General features: G+C 41.0%; 1 protein-coding gene across 4 annotated transcripts in view; it reads left to right on the top strand.

Annotated features, from left to right (window-relative positions):
* The window catches only part of DPYS (dihydropyrimidinase), an 88634-nt gene that overhangs the window by 40824 nt on the left and 24049 nt on the right, over positions 1-23761 (top strand). For 2 of the 4 annotated variants that reach the window (XM_055116848.2, XM_063606870.1), the window contains exon 7: positions 1790-1932. In XM_055116848.2, the coding sequence (XP_054972823.2) occupies positions 1790-1932 (143 nt within the window). Of the gene's footprint in view, positions 1-1789; positions 1933-5665; positions 7047-7159; positions 7499-23761 lie in introns of those variants that run through there. The other 2 variants (XM_063606871.1, XR_010113004.1) reach the window with 2 other exon arrangements.

The raw sequence follows: 23761 nt of genomic DNA, 5'->3' as shown, positions 1-23761 counted from the left end.
TCAAAACATCTCTATAGCCCCATCGTCTGCTGATTATTTTCCTCACCCCCTCTTCCTCCACCCTAACTCTAACCATCCCAGATGACTTCTCTTCACTTAGATTTTCTTGATAACAGTTCAGGCTTCCACTTGAACTTCTGTTTTACAATGAATATCTTTATTATAGCAGATTTTCATAGTCTATATAGTTCCCTGGTATATAAATGGCTTTACAGTGACTGAATAGTTCTTAATAATATATAGAAAACCATGTCATTTTATGAAACATTAATATGGTTTACTTATGGGAATATTACTTTCAGGGCATGGTTCTTAGTCATTTTTAAGGCAAGCACTGTTTGATAATTAAATAAACCTTTAGTACCCTCTTACCATATAAATAGGGATAAACCCCTAACACTTTTAAATTGTATTTTAGAGGAGCCACACCCCTCTGAATTCTGTCCATATTAAAATCTCTTGCAATGGACTATCCATCATTGTTGGTTCATGTAAAACTTCAGTTGCATAAAATTGAACCTCTTGAGTTGTTTTTTTATCTTTTCAAAAGGATTGCATCTGGGTGTGGTGGCTTATGCCTGTAATCCTAACACTTTGGGGAGGCTAAGGCAGGCGGATTGCCTCGGCCTCCCGAAGTGTTAGGATTACAGTTCCAGACCAGCCTGGGCAACATGGTGAAACCCCATCTCTATAAAAAATTAGCCAGGCATGGTGGGGCATACCCCACCATGCAGTCCCAGCTATTAGGTTGGTGCAAAAGTAATTGCAGTTTTTGTCATTAAAAGTGAAGGCAAAACAGATTGCTTTTGCACCAACCTAATGCTTGGGAGGCAGAGTGGGGAGGATCACCTGAGCCAAGGGAGGTTAAAGCTGCAGTGAGCCATGATCACATCACTGCACTCCAGCCTGGGCAACAGAGTGAGACCATATCTAGAAACAAAAAATTTTTAAAAAGCATTGTCACCTGATTCAAAAGTGTTGTCACCTATCCTCACTCTATAATATTCTTTTAAAAATAATAAAAGCATTGCCAGCTGATTTAAAAATGTTGTCTGCTGGGTGCGGTGGCTCACGCCTGTAATCCCAACACTTTGGGAGGCCAAGGAGGGTGGATCACCTGAGGTCAGGAGTTGGAGACCAGCCTGGCCAACATGGTGAAACCCCGTCTCTACTAAATACAGAAAATTAGCCAGGTGTGGTGGCGCATGCCTGTAATCCCAGTTACTTACTTGGGAGGCTGAGGCAGGAGAATCGCTTGAACCTGGGAGATGGAGGTTGCAGTGAGCCGAGATCGCACCATTGCACTCCAGCCTGGGCAACGAGAGTGAAATTCCATCTCAAAAAAAAAAAAAAGTGTTGTCACCTATTCTCACTCTATAATATTCTATCTAATGTCTACATGATTATTTCATAAATCTTAGGTCTGTAATAAATAAGTCAGATCATAAATGTGGTATTGTCAAACTTTAAAGGAGAATCGAAAATACCATTACCAAAATTTAGCTGTCACCTATAACAATTTTTGTGATTCTAGGATGAATGGGAAGAATTAGTGTGGATGCTAAGTAGTGGGGTTTTTGAAAATCATCTTCAGGCTTCCATATGTTACCCCATCATCTCCATCATTGGCATTATGACTGTTTAATACTTACCAGCATCCTCAGATGCTCTACAATATAAGAAATTAGGTACAGTTCTGTTTGTTTAAGAGATGCAAGTCTTGTCATTTTATTGATAGGATACTTTTTAGTATTTGATCATTAGAATGATTCTTTGAATTGCTTTACAGCATAGTGGTAAAATGGATGAAAACAGATTTGTGGCAGTTACCAGCACAAATGCAGCCAAAATTTTTAATCTCTATCCAAGAAAAGGAAGAATAGCTGTAGGATCAGATGCTGACATTGTTATTTGGGACCCAAAAGGCACAAGGTAAGTCTAAGTTCTTGTATTCCTTGGCTTCATTGTGGAGAAGATGCACTAACTTGCACAGAAATAATGCTTTGGCATTAATCAGCCGTTTCTCCTTAGATGACTTCTTTAGCTATGCTCAGGTATTTTGAGCCTGTACACAAGATAAAGGCTTTGATGTGCAAATATTCCTTTGTTTTTCTTGGCATAGAGGATGCAGAAGTTGTGTTGCATTCTCTGACAATGGATCTGTATATAAAACCAATATGAATTTACCACTTCAGTGCCTGGCAAATGCCCGAGTTCACATGGAAGAAAGGTAAAGCGTTATGAAGGAAATAAAAGGCTTAGTTTGAAAAGGGTTGAATTGAAAACTCAAAATAATTACAGCCTTTTTAAAGCTTTCAGATAGAAAAATTCCAGCACAAAGGATGTCACTTTCAGTTAGCCAAATTTTCCAGTTGAGTTCATCTTCAGCCTATCATTCCTAGTAGATTCCAGCTTTTTGTTTCCAATTTCCATAATTCTATGTTAATATTGCAAGTCTGGCAAATTCCACCAACTCAGGAAAACAGTCAATAGAGGCTGGAGCTCTGTTATTGTCTCCTTATAGGACGTTAGTACAGGCAACACCTGCAGCCTGATTTGTGTTTTTCATAAATTTTGCAGTTGTAGTGGAGAAAATCCCATTAAATGCTTTAATAATCTGTATGTATGTGCACTTGCATGGACTTCTGCCTCCTTGTACAGGCATTTATTCAAAGTCTGTTAGGGTTTTTATTGTAGTAAGAAAAAGTCTACAGTTTCTTGGGCTAATATTGTCACAAAGGCCCAGCTTCAATTGAAGTGCTCCTAGGTTACCTTTGGGAAAACGATGATCATTTGAAACACTAAGGTACCATCACTATAAGCCTAAAAACAAGCCCCAGATATTCCTATAGGAAATCCTTGTTTTTTTCCACTTGACACTCTCTGGGCACCCACTGTTCCCACTCAGGGACCAGTTCACATGGTTGGCAGGCCGTAGTCATAGCAAGCAAGCAGCCTTCAGTTAAACACTTCAGCATATCACCTCATCACTGGTTAAGATCCATGCAATGCCATAAAGGGTGGTATACACATCTTACTCACATAAATATCTTAAGATAACAACAAGACATGGTTCAAGGTCTTTCTTATGTTAATAAGGAACTATTGCCCATTTAAGGACTAAATATCTGGTTGCATACAAAATAATTACATGCAAAATGAAGACAAGTAAAACCAAATGTAGGCAGCTTCTCTACAAAGCTAGAAAAATTGTGCTTGGAAAGGCAATGGAAAAAATATTGCTTGGATTTTGATTGTTCTGTGGCTGAATTGAGCATGCTGTGTTTAGAGAACTCCTGATATTTAAAATATCACTCTACAGCGGGCTGCTGTACACCCAGCAGGGGCCTGCCCAGGGCCATCTTGGCTGTAATTCAAACAATTTAGGCTGCTTCAAGGGCTGGGACCAGGCAGACCTTTTGAAATAACTTGTGGCTTAAGGAGATTGTGAGCTTTAATCTGAAAACCTAGAAATTTTCAAAAGGGAGAAAACTATTCTGTAAAGAAATATTTCTGAAAAATGGTGTTTTTGAAGCATAACATCAGGGAGCATCATACTAATGTTAATCGTCAGTAATAATCTGTACGTCACAGCTCTCGTGGGTTTTTAAAATGTTTTGGTGCCTTAAATGTAATTTTACCAGGAAAGACAAATATTGATTACCTTATGACAATGAGAAAACGGTAGCTGTACAACCGTGTAAGTGACAGGTTTGCTATGAGAACCCTGACCTAGTGACTTTGACTTCATAAACTCAGATGTTTCTTCATGAGATTCAGTACCAGGCTGTCTGATAGCAAAGCAGAGCACTTTATAATTTTCTTGATTTTTCATATTCCATGTTGTCTTCCAATCAGGTGGGCCAATAACTAAAAGCATTTTTGGATTTGATTTCATTCTCTGTCATTCTTTATCAAAGGTGAGGGAAAAAATGAAAATACTTTATTGTGTGGTGAGACTCTCCAGTCTAATTCTTAATAATATGGAGAATCTCAGGAGGCCATTTGATGTGCTTCTTCTTTTGAATCCTACACCTGAGTATCTCCAACAGGGCCCAGCCTGGCGAGCCCTCGTCTGCCGTTTTAATTTCTAGGGATGACACCAGCTCAGGGGTAGAGCATTGTCTTCCCTAGACAACTGGACAAAGAGAGATGACCTGAACCTAAGGTTGTGAATAATTCACTTGCTTTATTTACCACATATTGCTGCTTGGAGGATATTTATAGGCTGTGATTATGTCTCTTTGAGTCACGTTTTTAGACTATATAAATTTAGACCACTTTCTCACAAGTTTTGCTACTGATTTCTATAACATTGTCTTGCCCTTCCTTTCCTATTCAGTTGTTTCAGAATAGCACATAAAGATCCAGATGTGTAGATTTTTTTAAAAGATCTATATATATTACCTGCTTAATTTCCCTCATTTCTAGTCTAAGAATAACTAACTTAAGGTCAAACTAAAAAGCTCCTCTGTTTTTACATTTCTTTCTATTGCTTTCTCTCATAAGTTCTTTCACATTTCTTTTTTGTTTGTTTGTTTGTTTGTTTGTTTGTTTGTTTGTGATGGAGTCTCGCTTTGTCGCCCAGGCTGGAGTGCAGTGGTGTGATCTCGGCTCACTGCAAGCTCCGCCTCCCAGGTTCACGCCATTCTCCTGCCTCAGCCTCCCTAGTAGCTGGGACTACAGGTGGCCGCCACTACGCCTGGCTAATTTTTTTGTATTTTTAGTAGAGATGGGATTTCACCGTGTTAGCCAGGATGATCTCGGTCTCCTGACCTCGTGATCTGCCCGTCTCAGCCTCCCAAAGTGCTGGGATTGCAGGCATGAGCCACCGCGCCCAGCTGTTTGGCATTTTTGTATGATTTCCGTCCTTCACTTTATGAAGGACATTATTTATCACATTAATGATCAAATATATTTATCACAATAATGATAATGGAAAATTAAATATTTACATTTTTGTATGTGTGTCTTTTGGGAGAAAGATACATATTCTGCATTATCTTACTAGTATGAAGCCTTCTTTATCTGTGTCTGCTGATTGTGTACACCTCGGTGCCAGACATAAGGAAAACCAGCATAGGCCCCAGAGCCTGATGTGTAGGTTCTGGTCCCAGATCCATCAAAGGCCATTTAAAGTCTCTGAAAATCCACTCTCTCATATGTAAAATGTGATCATTAAGAATTGTTATGCCTACCTCATAAAGTTTTGGTTAGAATCACATGAGATACATGTGAAAATGCTTTGTCAACTAAGAACGTGTTACACAAAGACAAGATATGTATTATTATGGTTATTTTCTATTTCTCTAGTTTGACTAGTTTCATTCTTTGCAGGACATTTTCATTTTTAGATGTTCTTAGCTATTTTGCCTGTGGTGATCAGAAGGCAGATGAACCATGGGGTTCTATTTCTCTGACTGTAGATCCGTTTAAAAAGCTGGTGACCTTTTTGTTTTTCTTTTCTTGTTTTATCCGTTTTTTTTTTTTTTTTTTGAAAAGTGGAAAAATATTCTCAGGGTATATTGAATTGATTGAGCCTCCTTTGGATTTCTTTGACTTATTTGACTTACTCTATATCTTGCTTCTTTAATCCTCTAATTTAACATTTTCCTCTAAACCATCATCAGAATATTTTTGCACTATCATTATTCATTTTTTTCAGTTACAGAATGTGGGAAAAAGGAGAGAAGGGGGCTGTTGAAGAGGAGGCTTCATAGAATAATGAATCTGGAAGAATTCAAGGAGAAAGCGTGTTTGTTGTGGTTCACGTTAAAAGAGAGAGATCGTTGCAGCAACTGTATGCTGAGCCCTTATCTGGGTCGATCACAGCACCAGCTTTCTCTATTCTTGGCCTGGTTGTTATGAGAAAGTTGCTCATCTGGGCTGGCTGTTCCCGACCAAAATTTATGCTGATGACCTCAACTAGGACCTTTCTGAAGTGCAATAATATTTTTAGCCTTTTCTAACTGTCCATGAATCATCCATAGCTTTCCACTGTCCTTAGACACTACCCCTACCATTGTCACTGTCTGCCTCTTCTCACCTTGCAGCCCGAGTTCTACTGAATCCAGCAAACCCACTTACAATCCTGTACCACAATCTGTCTTCCTTTTCTTTCTCATTAATATTCTTGAGGTCTAGTTCCATTTTTTAAAATAAATGTTTTATTTTAGAATATTTTAGATTTACAGAAAAGTTGCAAAGATAGTACAAGACACTCCTATGTACCCCAGAGCTGGTTGCCACTATTATTATCTTACATTAGTATGGTACACTTGTCACAATTAATGATCCAATATTGATATGTTATTATTAACTAGAATCCATGCTTTATCATATTTCCTTAGTTTTTGCCTGTTTTTTCCCTTCCGGGATTTAATATTACATTTAATGGTCATGTGTCCTTAGGCTCCCCTGACTTGTGACAATTTCTCTGACTCTGTTTTTGATGACCATGACAGTTTTGAGGAATATCGATCAGGTATTTTGTAGAATGGCCTCTGTTGTGATTTTCCTGATGTTTTTCTCATTATAAGGTTCGGGTTGTGGGTTTGCGGGAGGAAGATCACAGAAGTAAAGAACCATTTTCATCACATTGTATCAAAAGACATACTGTGAGCACGACTTACCACTACTGGTGTTGACCTGGATGAACTGGCTGAGGTCGTACACGCCAAGTTTCTCCACCATACAGCTGTTTTCCCCACCCCTTTCCATGTTGTATTTTCTGGAAGGAAGTCACCATGTACAGCCCATACTTAAGGAGTGAGGAGTTATGCTCTCGATTTTTGTTTTAATTGATCCTATTTGACGTAGGCCAGTTCGGTTCAGCATAGAGAAGAATCACAATAAATGATGAACAGGTGAGTGAGAAGGATGCAGCCTTCCACACTGCATGGAAGATTGGCGGGACTAAGAAACAGCATAAAGGAAAATTAGAAAGATATTATTCAGCACTGGCTATGGTGAGAGGAAAAGTAAGAATAGCATCTTTCCATTTCATGCTTTTTACTTACTGCATGTGATCAATAAATGACTGTGTTAGAAGAATGAATGGATAAAGATGAATTTAAGTAGAAAAGATTTTCCAAGGAGAGGAGGAAGAACTGTCTCGCTGGTCTTATTTTCTTTAAGTGCCCCTTCATTTTTTAGGTTGGGAGCAACGAGTTTGTTAAGCAGAGCTCTTAGAGAGATGAAGTGAAGCCAAAAGAGTCACCTTTGTGTGTTCCTTCATTCACAAATTCACTCTGCACAGGAGCACCTCGGCAAGCTGCAGGCTGAGGGTCAAGCTTATACAATAGCCACACCCTGCCTTTAAGAAGCTGACAGTCCAGGAGAGGAGAGGAGAGGAGATGTAAAGTCAAATATTCTCAGCCTAAGAAGGGATGGGTTAAGAATATCACACGAGAGGCAGAAACAAGATGCCTTAGAAATTCAAAGAAGAAAGATAATTGTGGAGTTAGAGCAGTCATCGACATGAAATCGTACGAGAGAGGTGAGTAGATAACGTGGCCCTGTGAGTCAAGACTAAACATGGAGGTGAGATAAACCAAGGCATTGATGGGGGTTCTAGGAGGAAGCAGTTAAGGCTGGGGATTGCACCACAGAGAGAACAGCTTCAGGCTGTAGAAGGAAATGAGAAGGTGAAGAGGTTGTGGCTGTCTCCACTTTTAATTGTGTTTATCACAGACAGAGGCAATTTTAAATAGAGTTCACCTTGTAGAGAAGTGTTATTTAATCAAATGAATAAATGAATATATCTATACGGTTTTTTTTTCTTCTTGCAATAAAGGCCTCCCTTTTAAATTTTACCTGCCTAATTTTAACATTAAATGCAGGCTGGTAATGTGCAGGCTTTTTGTCTCACACCATTAGATGTTGGCCCAAATTTTCCTACAAAATTTCCTTAAACGGTTTTAGCAAAAATAATTGCCCAGCCGTCTCGTTAGTATCTAACAGGAAAGCAACATGCATTGCACCCTAGATGCTGAAGGGGGCGCCCGCAGCCCGAGCACTGAGCTAGGCTGGCTCCAGCCAGGCCATTCGAGCTGCTGGTTATGCAAGAACAAGCCAGCCTCTGGAGAACGGATGCATTTGCTAATGATTTTTGGCTTCATGGTACATAGATGTTTTCGTTTTTAAAATTCTTGTTACTTATTAATGGCATGTAGACGTAAGTATGCTTGCCACACAATCTGTAGCCTTAAAAATGGACCACGTTAAAGTTACCAGGGGAGACCAGTGGAAAGAAAAGCAGGGCAGCCATGCTTATTTTTTCCTTTTAAATCTGTAAAAAGTGAGATGATTCCAAGGTGAGGAATTTGACATATGGTGATGGATGGCGAGAGAGAATTGGGAGTGGGCGTAGTAGGGAAGGTTTGGACATCCTGATGAAAGATTACCTAAGACGTCACTAGCCTGTAAAAAGTTCCTGCAAAAATCAACTGCAATAGCTCTTCTGTGTCATTGCACAATAAAGAACAAACTGCATTTAGTGTAAAGGGAGCATTCACCTTTTTCGGAAATAAAGAGCCTGCTGTATTCAGCCTGACGGCTCATTGAACTGGTGTCTATTGCTTATGAAGGAAGTATGTGTCCTACTGCTTCACTACTTGGGTCAAAGTTTCAAATTTAAGGATGTTTTCCATATCTGAATGTCTGACCCATTTCTGTAGAAGATCTTGGTACTTAGAGTCAGGAGAAGAAATCAGGAACATGCTTTTCATGTGATGTAAAGACAGAATCTTGTGGTGTCATGTGGTCAAGACAGAGATCAGCCAAATTGGCCAACTTGTTAAAAATCTTATTAGAGAGAGTGACATGTCAGTTACTTGCAAGCCCATAGCTGCAGCAGTAACTCATGTTCTGGCAATTTAAAACCATCCTCGGAGCTTCAGTTCTTTGGTATTCATTAAATAGCACTTAGTTACTATGGTAACTGTCCCTTTTCAGTATTTATGAGCTACAGGATATCTCACAGAATCTCAAGCACACAAACACACAGCTAACACATTGTGTGTACTGGAACATTTAATGAAGACTTCTAGCTGGACCGTATTCTGCCGAGCAGACATTTTCATTTATTATTTTTTAACTCAATTATGGCAGGCTTTGACCTTGAATACACCATTCTTGAAAGCATTGTGCCATCTTTCTTGCTTAATTTCCTTCCTTTTCTTATTGAAGACAGAGATAAATGAATTTAACTTTATATTCAGTGAAGAGTAATGGCTTGCGGCTTATGATGGTGCCCTTCTGGATTCTAGAGGGGGCCTTTTGTGTGAAATAAAGCGGGGGAAGAATGACTGTCATCCTTGGGTAGTAGGGATTGTAGGGCGTGGGGAGGGAGAAGAAAGGAGGAGTCAGGTACCCTTTGGCAAAGAGTGATGGTTATGGCTTATTAGGATAGCTACATCACCAGTGACTGTTTCACAGAAGCTATGAAGCATTTTCCCTTGAAGTTGCACATTGTGTATCCTCTGACTAATTTGTGCGTTATAATCCTCCTCCTCTTCCTCAAAGAAAGCGTGCACACACACACACACTCACATGCACATCAGCACAGCAGCCTATGTTCCTGCTCATAATAGTTGATCGGCCTAAAGATGCTGCTTTTCATGCCTGTTTCTAAGAGTGTCTGTCACTAACGTGCCCGCCACTCCCCACACCCACAAGCATCCCAGTGTGCATTGTGTGGGTCTTGTCATGGGTGCATAAGTGGAAATGAATATGATTTATGCCATGATTTGTCGCTGTGATGTCTTGTAACACAATATCAGGGCTGCGCCATGGTGTCAGGGCTGCTGGCTGAGGTGGTTCAGGTTGTGCTTTTGCAAAGTTACAGGGGCACTCTTCACATCATAGTTACCACAGATATATGTGGATAGATAGGTAGCTAGATATAGATACAGGTAGTAACTATGCCAGTTTTCTAGCATATGATAGCAAAGCACCTTGAGGAACAAATATCTGTTGCTAATCCACACAAAATCAAACCTGCCATCTGGGCTATTGGGGGAGCAGTACCATAGAGTGAAGAGAAAGGCTTTGGTGATAAATTCCTAGTCTGCCACTTATGAGCTGGGTATGACCTTGGGTATATCATTTAATTTTTCTGAATTTCAATTTTTTTATTTGCAAAATGGGCATGATGATGTTATTTACTTCCTAGCTTTGTTGTGAGTTTTAAGGTAGCGTCATAAGATGCTTGGAACATAGTTAGTGTTCAGTAGCAGTTGGCATGTAGTAGGTAGTCAGTTAGTGGTAATAGATAGTAGTAGTAGGTGGTCAGTTTGTGAAATGAGTGGGAGCTCTTATTAGCTATAGCTGTGAGTCAGAAATCTTTGTATAATGACTTAATTCAGACAGGACCAAAAGATACTATAATTATATTTCATATAAAAACTCTGTCTCCCAGGTTTCTTGCACACCTTTAATTTTCACCACTAAATTTCAGAATGACTAAAATTAAGAAGCTTGGATGGATTATTTTGGCTAAGATAGCCCGAGCCTCCAGAACTGACACCTTTTAAAAATTATTAGCAGTGAAACTGTTCAAACAAACCTCCTAAGATTCATTTTGTGGCCTTCAGAAGACATTTGCTTTAAAAAAAAAAAAAAAGTCTGGGCTATGCATGAAAAAAAGCTAACATTGTTGATTACATATGCATACAATTTTAACCACTCTTTATTCCAAGTTGTTTATTTAAACATATTTTTATGCAACTGAACCTTTCAAGTGAACTAGAAATGATTTCTAGGGACTTTACTACTAATAACTGCATTTTCCCCCAAATTATAAAAGAAAAGCAGCTTAGAAATGAATCACAGTAACCCATTCTATCATTGATCATTTGGCTTGGCCAGAGTAAGCAGTTTATTTTCAGCATTAGCATTGGGCAAAAAATAAGCACCAAGCGAGGCTGTGTGAAAGGCATAGGCTTTCCTAACTAAGCACCTGCTGTATTTTTCTTCCTACCTGACATAGATTCTATGTTTTTATATCTTTGACATTTGCTTGTATTATTTACAACTGTATCCCTAGGTTTAAGCACAGCTCCAGGTATATATAGAAGCTCAATAGTCATTTGTTGAGTGAAGAAACCAGATACTAATGGACAAATGTGTGATTTAACATTTTTGTCTGAACTTTATCCGCCCATGGAACTGGTTCAAGAGCCGTGTTTTACATTCTTCCCCCATTTGAATTAAAAAGAAGAGAATTCTCAGCACTTCTGTCTTCTTCCCCAAAGCAGTGCTTGACAAAGATGCATTCCAGAGACAGTGGCTAGTTAGTGTCACCAGACCTGTTCGTGAATGTGGTTTACACCAGGTCAGATCCTTCTGTGGGTCAAACAACACTGTTTTTTGGACTCAGACTCATCTCTAATTCTGGCCAGTTATTTTAAAATTATGGCCATCGGTTATGGAGGAAACAGAGGACAGAGTGAAAATGGCTGAAAAGAAATTTAATATCAGTATCTGAAAAGAATCCCAGGGTCCTTATATTCTTATTGTACAGCAAAGAACCTTGTCTTCCTATAAAGGCATTAGAAGAAATCATCTATAAAAGTGATCCCCTCCCTCTAGAAGACTACAGTGGAAGTCTATTTGGAGGCAGTGAGTAATTCAAGGAAGGGCCTGCATTTTAATGGCCTGACCAAAACACCAAAAAACTTAAGTTGATTTACTATTTTTTTTTTAAGAGCAGAGGTTCTCAAAGCATGGTTTCTGGACTAGCAACATCAACATCATCTGGGAATTTTTCAGAAATGCCAACTCTCAGACCCTACCCCAGAGCTGCTGCCTCAAAAACTCCTGTAGTTGGTTCCAGCAATCTAGGTTTTCCCAAGCCCTCCAGCGGCTTCTGATACACACTCAAGTTTGAGAAACACTGGTTTAGAGTCATAGAATTAGATAACACTTTGGAACTAAAAAAGTCCAATTAGCGCCCCCAAATGGAGTTCTCTATACCTTTGCTTGATTGCTGCTAGTTTCAGGGAACTTACTACCTAACCAAACAGTCCTTTTCTTTCTGGGATGCCTGTAATTAAGAGGACATTCTTCTTCTGGTTGCATTAAAATTATCTCCTCTTAGCCCTTCACATGTTTAGCCTTTGGAATTATGCAGAATATATCTACATTCTCATATGATAGTCCTTTCATTTATTCATTCAAATGTTTGAAGAAAGTTACTGGCTCCCAATAAGCCTTCCCATCACCAGATATGCATTCCCAGGTTCTTCACCAGATCCTTAGGCCCATGAGTAGCAAAATCCCAATCACCTGACCACTCCTGTACCCACCCTTCTCTTGACACACACTTGTCCATGTCCTGCAAACATGTGAGTCCCAGAACTAGACATGTTCCTGCCTGTAATACCATCAGAGCAGGAATATCTGAGGCTGATTAGTTTTATAATTAAATGCAGAACTTTGCATTTTTTTAAAATAACATTTTCCTTGAATACACCTTGTACATCCAAAACAGTAATTGTGAGCAATTGCATGAGGTTTGAATATCTTACCACATTTATTCAGTGAGTAATTTAAAAACTTATATTGGGTCTTCTCTGATGTTTATGTTAAAATGACTAGGATTATAGTAAATGGCTGCTTTCTGTGTTTTAAGTCTCTTTAAGTAGACAGTAACTTACAACGTCCATAATTTTTTTTAAAAGTACAACATTTAATATAAACAAAAGGTACAAAGAGTACTATAGCTAACACTTGTGTATTAACCTTCCCAGGCCTGTCTCCTTCCTCATCTCAACAACTACCCAATTTGGTGTTTATCATTTCCATGCATTTCTTTCTATTTACTATATATATATAGGTGCATTTCTAAGGCATGACTATATATTTACATAATATATATTATATATAATTTTTGTGTATTCTTAGCTTCATATGAATTGTACTATATGTATTGTGCAACTTTCTCAACATTATAATTGTTAGATTTATCTATGTTGAAATGTGGTTTGTTTTATTTATTTTCACTGCTTTATACTATTATGCTTTATGAATATACCGTAATTGATGATATATTCTTTTGCTGGTGGACATTCAGGTTGTTTGCAATTTTTCACTATTTCAGATACTGTATGTCTTTGTATATATGTGTGAGAGTTTCTCTGGGGCATTCATCTGTCCCCTGGTTTGTTTTATATGAAATGCTCTCACATTTTCTCAATAGAAACGTATAAATTTATGGGTCTTTGCAACTAAATGCAGAAATTCCCATTTCTCTCTATTATGCTTTTATCTTGTTCCACATTCATTTATTCAGTCATTACAAACCATATCTTGGGCCCTACCATGTGCCAGAGACATAGTAGGTGGTGGAGACAAAGTGATTAGGCATAATCCCATTCTTTACCAGGGTGGTAAGGGCATGGCCAGCAGAGAAGTGGTGGCTTTTGCTTTTTGCCCCAGTTGTCTTTTGAATTGTGATTCTGATGGTCCAGGTACTAGCTCTCACTGCCAGAGTAAGCCCACCAATCAGACAGTGGGTTCTCTGACCAGATCTACCACACCAGAGCCACAGAAACAAAGCTGGTGGGCCCTGCAACCCTGGCAGGGGTGGGCCTGGAGCTGGAATATGAGTGGGGGAGGAAGTGAAGACAACAAAGCTCCAGACCCCTTCCAGTCCCCTGAGGCAACACAGCCAAATATTCACCTATTTGGTGACTTGAGTCTGCACGTATTTCATCATTCTAACTGCACACACAATGCTTGAAATATATAATATTGGCACCCACCCAAGACACACGCACATAGACGTACAACTGTTTCCTATTAATCAGTACCTCTCTTTATAGCCACATTTTCACAAACATTCGCATTGGCCCTTGATTTCCTGAGCTCATCACATAGAAGCTAAGATCTGTGAATCTGAGGTTAGTGCTTTCTTTCTGTGCTCCAGGGCAACAGATTGCGCATTCTGTCCTTGGTTACAAGTGTGCACTTGGCAGGAGCGTGGCCTGCATCCCTGCAAATCTGCCAACGCTCCTGGACATCGGTTTCAAGCATATCCTGCTGGCAGTGGGGCTTCTTTGAACACCAGCAGGCAGTTGACTTCTAAGTTTAAAAGATTTCATGTACCTGCAGAACACTTCCTTGGTGCCCTCCCAAAAAAGTGGCCTGTGCAACCCAGAGAGCACATGGGAAGGAGAGTCAGAGTACATTAGGTTTATTTCACAGCTGCAGCTGCAGTCACATTAAACTTATTGCCTAATTTCCTTTGTCTAACTTGATTTCTCTTTGGCTGGGAGGCAAATAGATTGATATTTTTTTTTATGCTGAGGTTATGTTGCCTGAAGAAAATTTTCCATTGGTTCACTACGCCTGCCTTTAGTCCAGTAAATGGGGCCGCGTGCTGTCTGGGCAAGGAAGGGCCTCCCCAGATGTGCTCTCGAGGCCAGCTGTCTGCGTGGAGGAGGCACCTCCTGGAAGGGGTAACAGGGGCTGCCCCTCCCATGCAGGGTATTGCTGAGCATTTGTGCTGGGCTCTCAGCTCATTTCTCTGGCTGTCTTCTAATAAATAGCTTTGTTTTATTTTTTCCTTTCCTGTGAAGTCCTTTTCTCCCTATGTTTTCTCTATCATTTTGTATATTTGCAATGCTCTTTCCCTCTCCAAAATTTCTTAAAGGTGGTTTCTTCACGTTTTTGTTATATTTTCTTCCCGTGAGCCCCCCACTATCATCCTGTGCTATGATTGTGCCCTTTTCTTCTCACCAGAGAAGGGAAATGTTCTTACTTTGCTCTCAGTTCTGTCCTCCTACCAGGCATTTATTTAAGAGAGCTAAGTTTCTGGAGGCAGAATAATGAGAAGGCAATTTACCCACAAGAAAAACAAATGGAGCCTTTATCTGTGTAGAAGGATTGCTGAATTCCTCACATGGTGGAGGCGAGGGGGATGAGGACAATGTTAATCAGTTATCTGAAAACATATATGGATTGCATGTTCATTGTGTGTAAGAAATGTGTGAGAAATTACTGAGTACTGAGGGAGACATAAATATAAGGTGTAATACCTGTCATCAGAGAGGTTGCATTTTGGTAAGACAAAGATATAAACATAGTGAAGGATAACTAAGTTTTGGAAGAGAAAAATATCAGCTCAACACATCAGTACCAGAGATGAAGGAGGTCTCACGTGCTGGTCTCCTTGACAAAGGAGTAGTCCAAATAATTGTCCTGAGTTGAGGTCGTCTGTGAAGACTTCACAGATGACTGGTTTGGGCTTGGGAAGGGGCTATGCACTAACCGAATCCTTGGAGGTGGCTCTGGACAGGTGGATGGGGACAGTAAAGCCATCCAGATGGTGGAGTCAGGGGCAAATGAGGAAAATGGGAAAGATACAGTCGTGGGATAATAAAAACTGGAGAATGAGATAGGGGTCAGGATGGGAAGGAGTTGAAGATGAGATTTGTCCTCGTCAGACTGCCAAGGGCTTTGAATGTTAGGTGAAGTATAGCAGACTTTATGTGAGGCAGCATGAGCTATTGAATGTCTTTGAGTGAGGGTTTGAGTTGATCCAAATCTGTGCTTCCCAATTTGCCTGGCACCAGTAGAAAATGGTGTTATTTGTAGAGTACATGGCTGTAAAGAGAAGGGGCTTTGGAGATGGGGAGGAGGATGTAGCAAAACCAACTCACCCTGGTTTGCCTGGGACTTTCCCAGTTTTAGCACTGAAACTCCCATGTCCTTGGAAACGCTCTCAGTTTAAGCCTAAGCTGTGAATGTCACTCTAGGAGGTTGCTTTTGGTCAAAGGTGTTGGCCTAGGATCTCTACACCTACCTGGTCACCCTAGGGTCTGAGGGTTTTAGTCTTGTGTCTAGGCCTGTCGGCTGGGGAAATCTGACTAAATCGTATTTTAGGGTGATGAGTGTGTAGGATGGATTGGACTCAGGGAGAATGGTCAGGAGGCTATTGTAGGAGTCTGGCCTGAGGGGATAAGTCAAGATGAAAGCAAACAAAATGAAGGCCTGGAAAATGGGGAAAAAAAGGAGTTAATTTAGGTTGGTGAAAAATTGGAAATGGACTGAAAGAGAGGAGTCAGAAGTGACTTCAAAATAACTGCAGCCTTGCTCATGTATGAACCAAGCATTTATCGAGTGCCAGCTGGATGCAATACATTGTACTCAAAGTTGAGTGAAAAAATTATTACCCTAAGGGAACTTAGGATCTAATTAGACAGATAAGGAACACCCCAAGTAACTCAAATAACTATAATACAAGGTAAAAGATTAGGCCCAATGGTTAAGGGACATGGCATTTAGAGCCAAATTAGGCAACTGTATTTAAATCTTAACTGTGCCAGTACTGGCTGCAGGACCTTGGGCAAGTTACTCCCCTCTTCAAGGCTCTTTCCTCCCCAGTAAAATGTAGATATGATAATAATTGTAGCAACTTTTGGGGCTTGTTGAGAAGAGTTAATGCCTTTAATATGGTGCCGGGCATATAGTAGAAATTTAAAAACCATTAATATCATGATCATGTATCAAGTGATAAAGCACTAGAGAGTTATACACTAGTAGGGAGATACCAAAGTAAATGACTTTTATAATGTGGGATTCTAGGAAAAAAAGCTTAGAAAAATTCAACTATCCCAAATTTCAGTTTGTTTTGTCAATCACAGTTTCATGCTTGTTTATACATTTCCTGTCCTGCATATTTAGTTTGTATTTTTTTAAGATTTTTAAAATTTTATTTAATTAATTATTTATTTCTCTGTCACCCAGGCTGGAGTACAGTGGCACGATCTTGGCTCACTGCAACCTCTGCCTCCCTAGTTCAAGCAATTGTCCTGCCTCAGCCTCCTGAGTAGCCGGAATTACAGGCGTGCACCACCACGCCCAGCTAATTTTTGTACTCTTAGTAGAGACGGGGTTTCACTATGTTGGCCACGCTGGTCTTGAACTCCTGACCTCAAGTGATCCGCCCACCTCGGCCTCCCAAAGTGCTGGGATTATAGGCATGAGCCACTGTGCCCGGCCCTGCACATTTAGTTTGTGACTGGCATGTTGGTGAGGCACAGTGGTAACCACAATTTTAGTAGAATGCCCCTTAGACGTTTAATTGTACAGTGCCATTAAACATGTGTGGCCGGGCACAGTGGCTCACACCTGTAATCCCAGGACTTTGGGATCACGAGGTCAGGAGTTCAAAACTAGCCTGGCCAACATGGTGAAACCTCATCTCTACTAAAAATACGAAAATTAGCTGAGAGTGGTGGCCGGCGCCTGTAATCCGAGCTACTTGGGAGGCTGAGGCAGGAGAATCATTTAAACCTGGGAGGCAGAGGTTGCAGTGAGCCAAGATCATGCCATTGTACTCCAGCCTGGGCAACAAGAGTGAAACTCTATCTCAAAAAAACAAACAAACAAAAAAACATGTTTGGAGGATCCAAATGTATTTTAGAATCCTTTGATTTTAAAGGCACTCTGTCTGACAGCATGGACTAGTGGCCTCAAGGAATGACTCTCTATATAATTTTTTTAATGTTAGGTCCTTAATTTAGATTTCATAGTAATGGGTAATTTAAAGCTTTAAAATTTTTTGCTATTTGAAAACTTAAAACCAAATTTCTTGTTTTTCCGTTGAATGGATTACTAAAAGAAAATTACTGTTTCAAAGGGTACAATCTTTTGATACAGCACAATCTCTTGCTCTTCCTTTTATTTTTGCTACTTTTGCAGGTAAAAATTGTTACCTTTCAGCTATGAATAACATACATTTGAGCAATAAGGAAATTGGACACTTTTTCATGTTTATTAGTCATTGAGGTTTTTTTCTTATGAAGAAATATCTATTCATGCCCTTTGTTCATGTTTCTTTTGGTAACATAATATTATTTGTGTCTTTATTTAAATGATCTGTCACATTTCTTGCAAAATCCCTAAGGCTTTTTTGAGAAATAAATGCTATAGTTACATGAAAGTGTTTTGTATAAACTGTAAGGTACTACAAGCATGTTACTATTATTGAAACATTGACTTTGTTCACTAAGGTATGTCAGAATCATATTTATAACAAAGAGATTCTTCCAAATGCAGAAATAGCATGACTAGGGTGTGAGCTCAGATTTTTATCTTTGTTCACTGCTGTATCCCCAGCACCTAGAACCATGCCTGGCACGGAGTAGGTGATCAATAAATGCATGTAAAATGAATGAGTGTATGATAAACCCATTGAATGGTAGGGATTTTCTACATTCTTCCACCAAGATGACTTTTTTTTTTTCTTCCTGTCTTAAGCCAGAAGTGAAAAGGGTTGTGTATAGTTCGTGGGCTAGAGCTATGGAATTGTGGTCTTAAGATTCTGGACATAGGAAACCCATTTATTAGAACCTAACTTTCTTTATGGTAATATTTTAAGCCTAGTTAGTATATTATTCTCCCTCATTTAAGAGAGAAACCAGAGACAAGAAGAGTTTAATGATCCAAGAATGATTTTCAACAATGATAAAAGACTAAGTTGTAGTTTTGTTTTTAATATAGCAGTGTTTCCAATTCCTAAAATATGGCAAACGTTGTTTTCTTCTCCTCTCATGCCTCATTTGTTGTTTTTCTGTTACCTATGAGAATAAATTGTATGCATGGCCTAAAAGAAAACATGACAACTTGCCTTCAATGGATTCATTTTTTGGTTGCCTATTTTTGGGTAAAGGTTTTGTATAGAAGTTTCTGCTAATGAGTATAATCTCCTATGTAGACCTAAATTCCACTACTCACAGGTACATGGTACCATCTTTTTTTCTAATGTTTTCCTGTTCTGTTTTTATCCCTAATTATCCTACCTCCTGTTATGTTTTCCTTTTAAAGTACTTTAGTATTTCTGGAAGAAGAGGGGTTAAAATTTTATATAAATGTGCATTTAGCTCTAGACTTGTGTTCTGGATGGATCACTTATAGTGAGAGACACTATACAGTGGTTAAGCACTTACTATTTGAGTCATATACACTGTGAGGTGAGTTACCTGGCTTCTCTGAGCCTCTATTGCTCCATTTATAAGTATGAAAAAACTCTGCTTCCATAGGGTTAAATAAAATAATGAGGATTGAATAAAATAATGTATGAAAAACTTCTCACATAGGGTTTAATAGCATGCAGTAAATGGAAGCTCCAATGGAATACTTTTCCTTATTAGCATCGTATTCATAATAGATGGCCTTGGCCATGGCTTCCAACCACTGAAGTGCTATTAGTAAATGTAAGAAAAGGAAGTGAAAATGTCAAGGGTGAATGCTTTTGGAAGCAAAACGATCAGGAAACTATTCCAGAAGTAACCCAGCCAGGATATATTAGTCAGGGTTCAATCAGAAAAGTAGATCCACTTGGATGTCTGTGCGTGTGTATGTGTGTGTGTGTGTTTATACATATGCATATGTGTGCATATATACGTGCATAGATATACACATACACATCCATATGTATGACTTGACCTTCCACACTCATAGGGACTGGACTCTCTGCAAGGCTACTGCCTTCATGTCTGATGCTGGAGCCTGCAGGCCAGAGGGCAAGTGGTCAGGAAGGGAAGATGGAGGTGAAGTGGGAAGAGCAAGGACCAGGTCGAACCCCAACCATGAGCTGGAGCCCCACAGGGAAAGATGAAGACCTGAGCCCGTTCTTGTTTGCCTTTGCCCTGGGTATGTGGTGTGGGTGGCTGCTTTTGGTCATGAGGCCAAACTCACACACCTGGCCCAGGAGTTGGAGCAGGTGAAGGAGGATCCGGGGGAAGGTGGAGCATTGCAAACCTGACCACATTCTCACACTACGAGATGAGTCAGCAGGTATCATGTGTGCAAAATGGCTGCTGCGTCACTTCCACCCTCCACCAGAGCTCTAGGTATAGATGCCATCATCAGTGCAGGTAACCATTTTAAGGAGAAAACAACAGAGGTTCAGAGAGGTTAAATCATTTGTCCCGGTTCACACATCTGGAAAGGACAGAGTTGGGATTCAGAGCAGGCCTGGTTGACTGCAGTATCTAGACTTTTAACCGCTGCAGAGCTTACAGCCTCTTAGAAGGGCAGGCAAGGAGGGGCCATTTACAGCACAGGGGTTCATACTTGGTCTCTGGAGCCTGACTGCCCAGGTTTGTAATCTGTCCCTCCACTTATTGACGGTGTAACCCAGGGGGAGTTACTTCACTTTGGTTTGCTTCAATTCCCTTGTCTGTCAAAGGGGAATGATTATAATACCTATATCAAAGGCTGAGAGTTGATATATGTGAATTCTTTGCAACAGTGCCCAGAGTTTTAAGCACCCCATGAACTTGGCCGAGCAAGTCAGCAGATCCCGGAGCATCTGGCTGTGGCGGGCAGCTCATCATGCCCTCCTGGGCACTGCTCCCCTCCACCCCCTCCAGCATGGATGTCCTCAGGCGTGCTCCCTGGTGAAGCTGAGTCAGTTTCGAGATCTGCAGTTCTGCAGCTTTTCAGCATCACCGCCTTGGACTCAGCCTTGTGCCTGCTCCAGGCAGACAGAGGTGATGTTACAGCGACTACATCAGCGCCAGCTGATTGTGCTTCTTAGAAGCAGACACCTTTTAGATAGGCCAAAGCCCGAACCATACAACTTTGTTGCTAATTGGGACCCTGAGGCTGAGCTTCTAGCTCTGACAGAGCCTCCAAGATGCTTTATTTCAGGAGTGTCCATGAAATGTTAGCATGCACCACCACTGGAAGAGATGATTAGCTGTCACCAAGCTCTCACCCAGATGGAAAGTAGATAATTACTATCAAAATTCCAGTGTAGGTAATTGTTTGAATGAGTGAAGAGTATAGTGCTTTCATCCTTTGAGCAGGGGGTGAACACTGATGGCTGGAGTACTGGGGCAGGAGAATAGAGTGGGGTCAGCGTCAACCTGCTAAGTTTGATTTCTGGCCCTGCTGACTCAGGACAAGTTACTCAAGCTCTCTAAGTCTCTGTTTTCTCATCTGTTAAATGGAAATACAAAGGTGGATTGTTGAGAGATTCAATGAGGCAATGTACCTGAAAGTACTCGGAATACAGAGATGCTTCATGGATAGTGGCCACACCCGACACTGTGGGGACAGTCATTCGTGTCCCTCTGCCACTGCAACTTTTAGTGGTTACTTTTTTTTTCCCCATCCCTTTTGTTCTTGCTCCCTTTAGGTCCTTGCCTGTCGTTTTTTTTTCTTATTTGTGGCTCTCTCACACCAAGTTTTAGGTCTTCCAATTACTCTTCAGAACCTTGTGTTGTTATTGTTGCTTTTTGTTTGTTTGTTTGTTTGTTTTTGCCACTAGAGATATTCAGAGCAGGGGAAGAGCAAACTTTTTGTAAAGAGCCACATAGTACTTTCTTTTTGGCTTTGTGGGCCATATGGACTCTGTTGCTAGTACTCAACTCTGCTGTTGTAGTGCAAAAGCAGCAACAAATAATATGTAAATGAATGTGACTGTGTTTCAATAAAACTTTATTTACAATGCAGGCTATGGGCCAGATTTGGCCTACGGGCCATGGTTTGCCAACCTCTGTTTTAGAGATTTGAGGATTTCAGACTCCTGTCACTGAATATCCAAGGTCATCTCTTCAGATGGACATCCTGATCTCCAGTTCACACCAAGGAGCCTTTGATGCCTGGAAGCCTTTTTGCCTTATTTTTCCACGGCACAGTCTTCAGACAGTGAAGCATGAAGTTACTTTGTTATTCACAACTGTTACTTTGTTTACTCATTTAAGTTTAGAAGATTCTAAACAAATTCCACTTAAACACTTAGATCATAAGTGGCTTCATCAATTCAAAACCAACTGATGGTTTTGAGCAGTGAGCATTAGGTAAAACTTCCTAGCCTTGGCAGAAATATATAAGCTTAGTACTAGTACAGTAAGCATTGCATGGTTACTGACTGATAGTCTCAGGTCACTTCCAAAAGAGCTTACAGACCCTGCGTTGAGGTTCAAATGAGCTGGGAACCCTTTTTACTACATAGATCTGAGTTCAAGATCTAGTTTTTCCATGTGCCAACTGTGTCTTAGGCAATCTCATTCAGCCTTAGTGTTCTCATCCATAAAATAGGGATAATAATAATAATAATGGTATTGATATCATAGGTTTATTGTGAAGATTAAAGATAAGGCTTTAATGCCTAGCTCAGAGCAAAGAGGCCATAAATATTTGTTATGCCTATTATAAGAACATGTTTGTGGTGGCTTTGGAGTTTCTGAGTGCCCCTTCAGCTGTGACTTGGGAACAGAATCAAAGGCACTTATGTTTCTGTTTGCCTTGTTACCTTCTCAGGAAAGCTGGAGGCCAGGTCTTGATTCTTAGGATTGCAGAACTTGAAGTTCTCTCTGACTTTTAAAGGAGTGCTTCAGCCCATTTTTGTGGATTTCACACAATTCTTTAGCATTCTGGATTTCATGGTTGTCTGGCTTGACTGTAGACTTTCCTTCTCTCTTTTACTAACATAACTCACTCCCTGGTTGTCAGGAAGTTATTTTCCAGTGTCAAACTACATTTCCTCTGTCAGCATTTATGCTTACTCACTCTTTTCATTTCCCTCAGTAGGGATGGAGGGAAAATAGGTCATCTTCTTCCTTTCAAAAAAAAGAGTTAAGTTTAGAAGTCCCCCAGACATTTCTGTTATCCAGCTTCTCTTTTCCAACCCTTAAATTGAGAGCCCTCCTTCCTGTCTTCCCTTCACAGTCTAGCCATTCTGTTACCGGGGGCAGAGATCCTTGCTCCCAGAGCTCCCAAGATGGTGGCAGGCTGCTTCCAAGATGGTGGCAGGCTGCTTCCAAGATGGTGGCAGGCTGCTTCCAAGATGGTGGCAGGCTGCTTCCAAGATGGTGGCAGGCTGCTTCCAAGATGGTGGCAGGCTGCTTCCAAGATGGTGGCAGGCTGCTTCCAAGATGGTGGCAGGCTGCTTCCAAGATGGTGGCAGGCTGCTTCCAAGATGGTGGCAGGCTGCTTCCAAGATGGTGGCAGGCTGCTTCCAAGATGGTGGCAGGCTGCTTCCAAGATGGTGGCAGGCTGCTTCCAAGATGGTGGCAGGCTGCTTCCAAGATGGTGGCAGGCTGCTTCCAAGATGGTGGCAGGCTGCTTCCAAGATGGTGGCAGGCTGCTTCCAAGATGGTGGCAGGCTGCTTCCAAGATGGTGGCAGGCTGCTTCCAAGATGGTGGCAGGCTGCTTCCAAGATGGTGGCAGGCTGCTTCCAAGATGGTGGCAGGCTGCTTCCAAGATGGTGGCAGGCTGCTTCCAAGATGGTGGCAGGCTGCTTCCAAGATGGTGGCAGGCTGCTTCCAAGATGGTGGCAGGCTGCTTCCAAGATGGTGGCAGGCTGCTTCCAAGATGGTGGCAGGCTGCTTCCAAGATGGTGGCAGGCTGCTTCCAAGATGGTGGCAGGCTGCTTCCAAGATGGTGGCAGGCTGCTTCCAAGATGGTGGCAGGCTGCTTCCAAGATGGTGGCAGGCTGCTTCCAAGATGGTGGCAGGCTGCTTCCAAGATGGTGGCAGGCTGCTTCCAAGATGGTGGCAGGCTGCTTCCAAGATGGTGGCAGGCTGCTTCCAAGATGGTGGCAGGCTGCTTCCAAGATGGTGGCAGGCTGCTTCCAAGATGGTGGCAGGCTGCTTCCAAGATGGTGGCAGGCTGCTTCCAAGATGGTGGCAGGCTGCTTCCAAGATGGTGGCAGGCTGCTTCCAAGATGGTGGCAGGCTGCTTCCAAGATGGTGGCAGGCTGCTTCCAAGATGGTGGCAGGCTGCTTCCAAGATGGTGGC

Source organism: Pan paniscus, chromosome 7 (assembly GCF_029289425.2).
Source record: "Pan paniscus chromosome 7, NHGRI_mPanPan1-v2.0_pri, whole genome shotgun sequence".
NCBI lineage: Eukaryota > Metazoa > Chordata > Mammalia > Primates > Hominidae > Pan > Pan paniscus.
The sequence above is the reverse complement of the archived record's forward strand: the minus strand, read 5'-3'. Positions and strand labels throughout refer to the sequence as shown.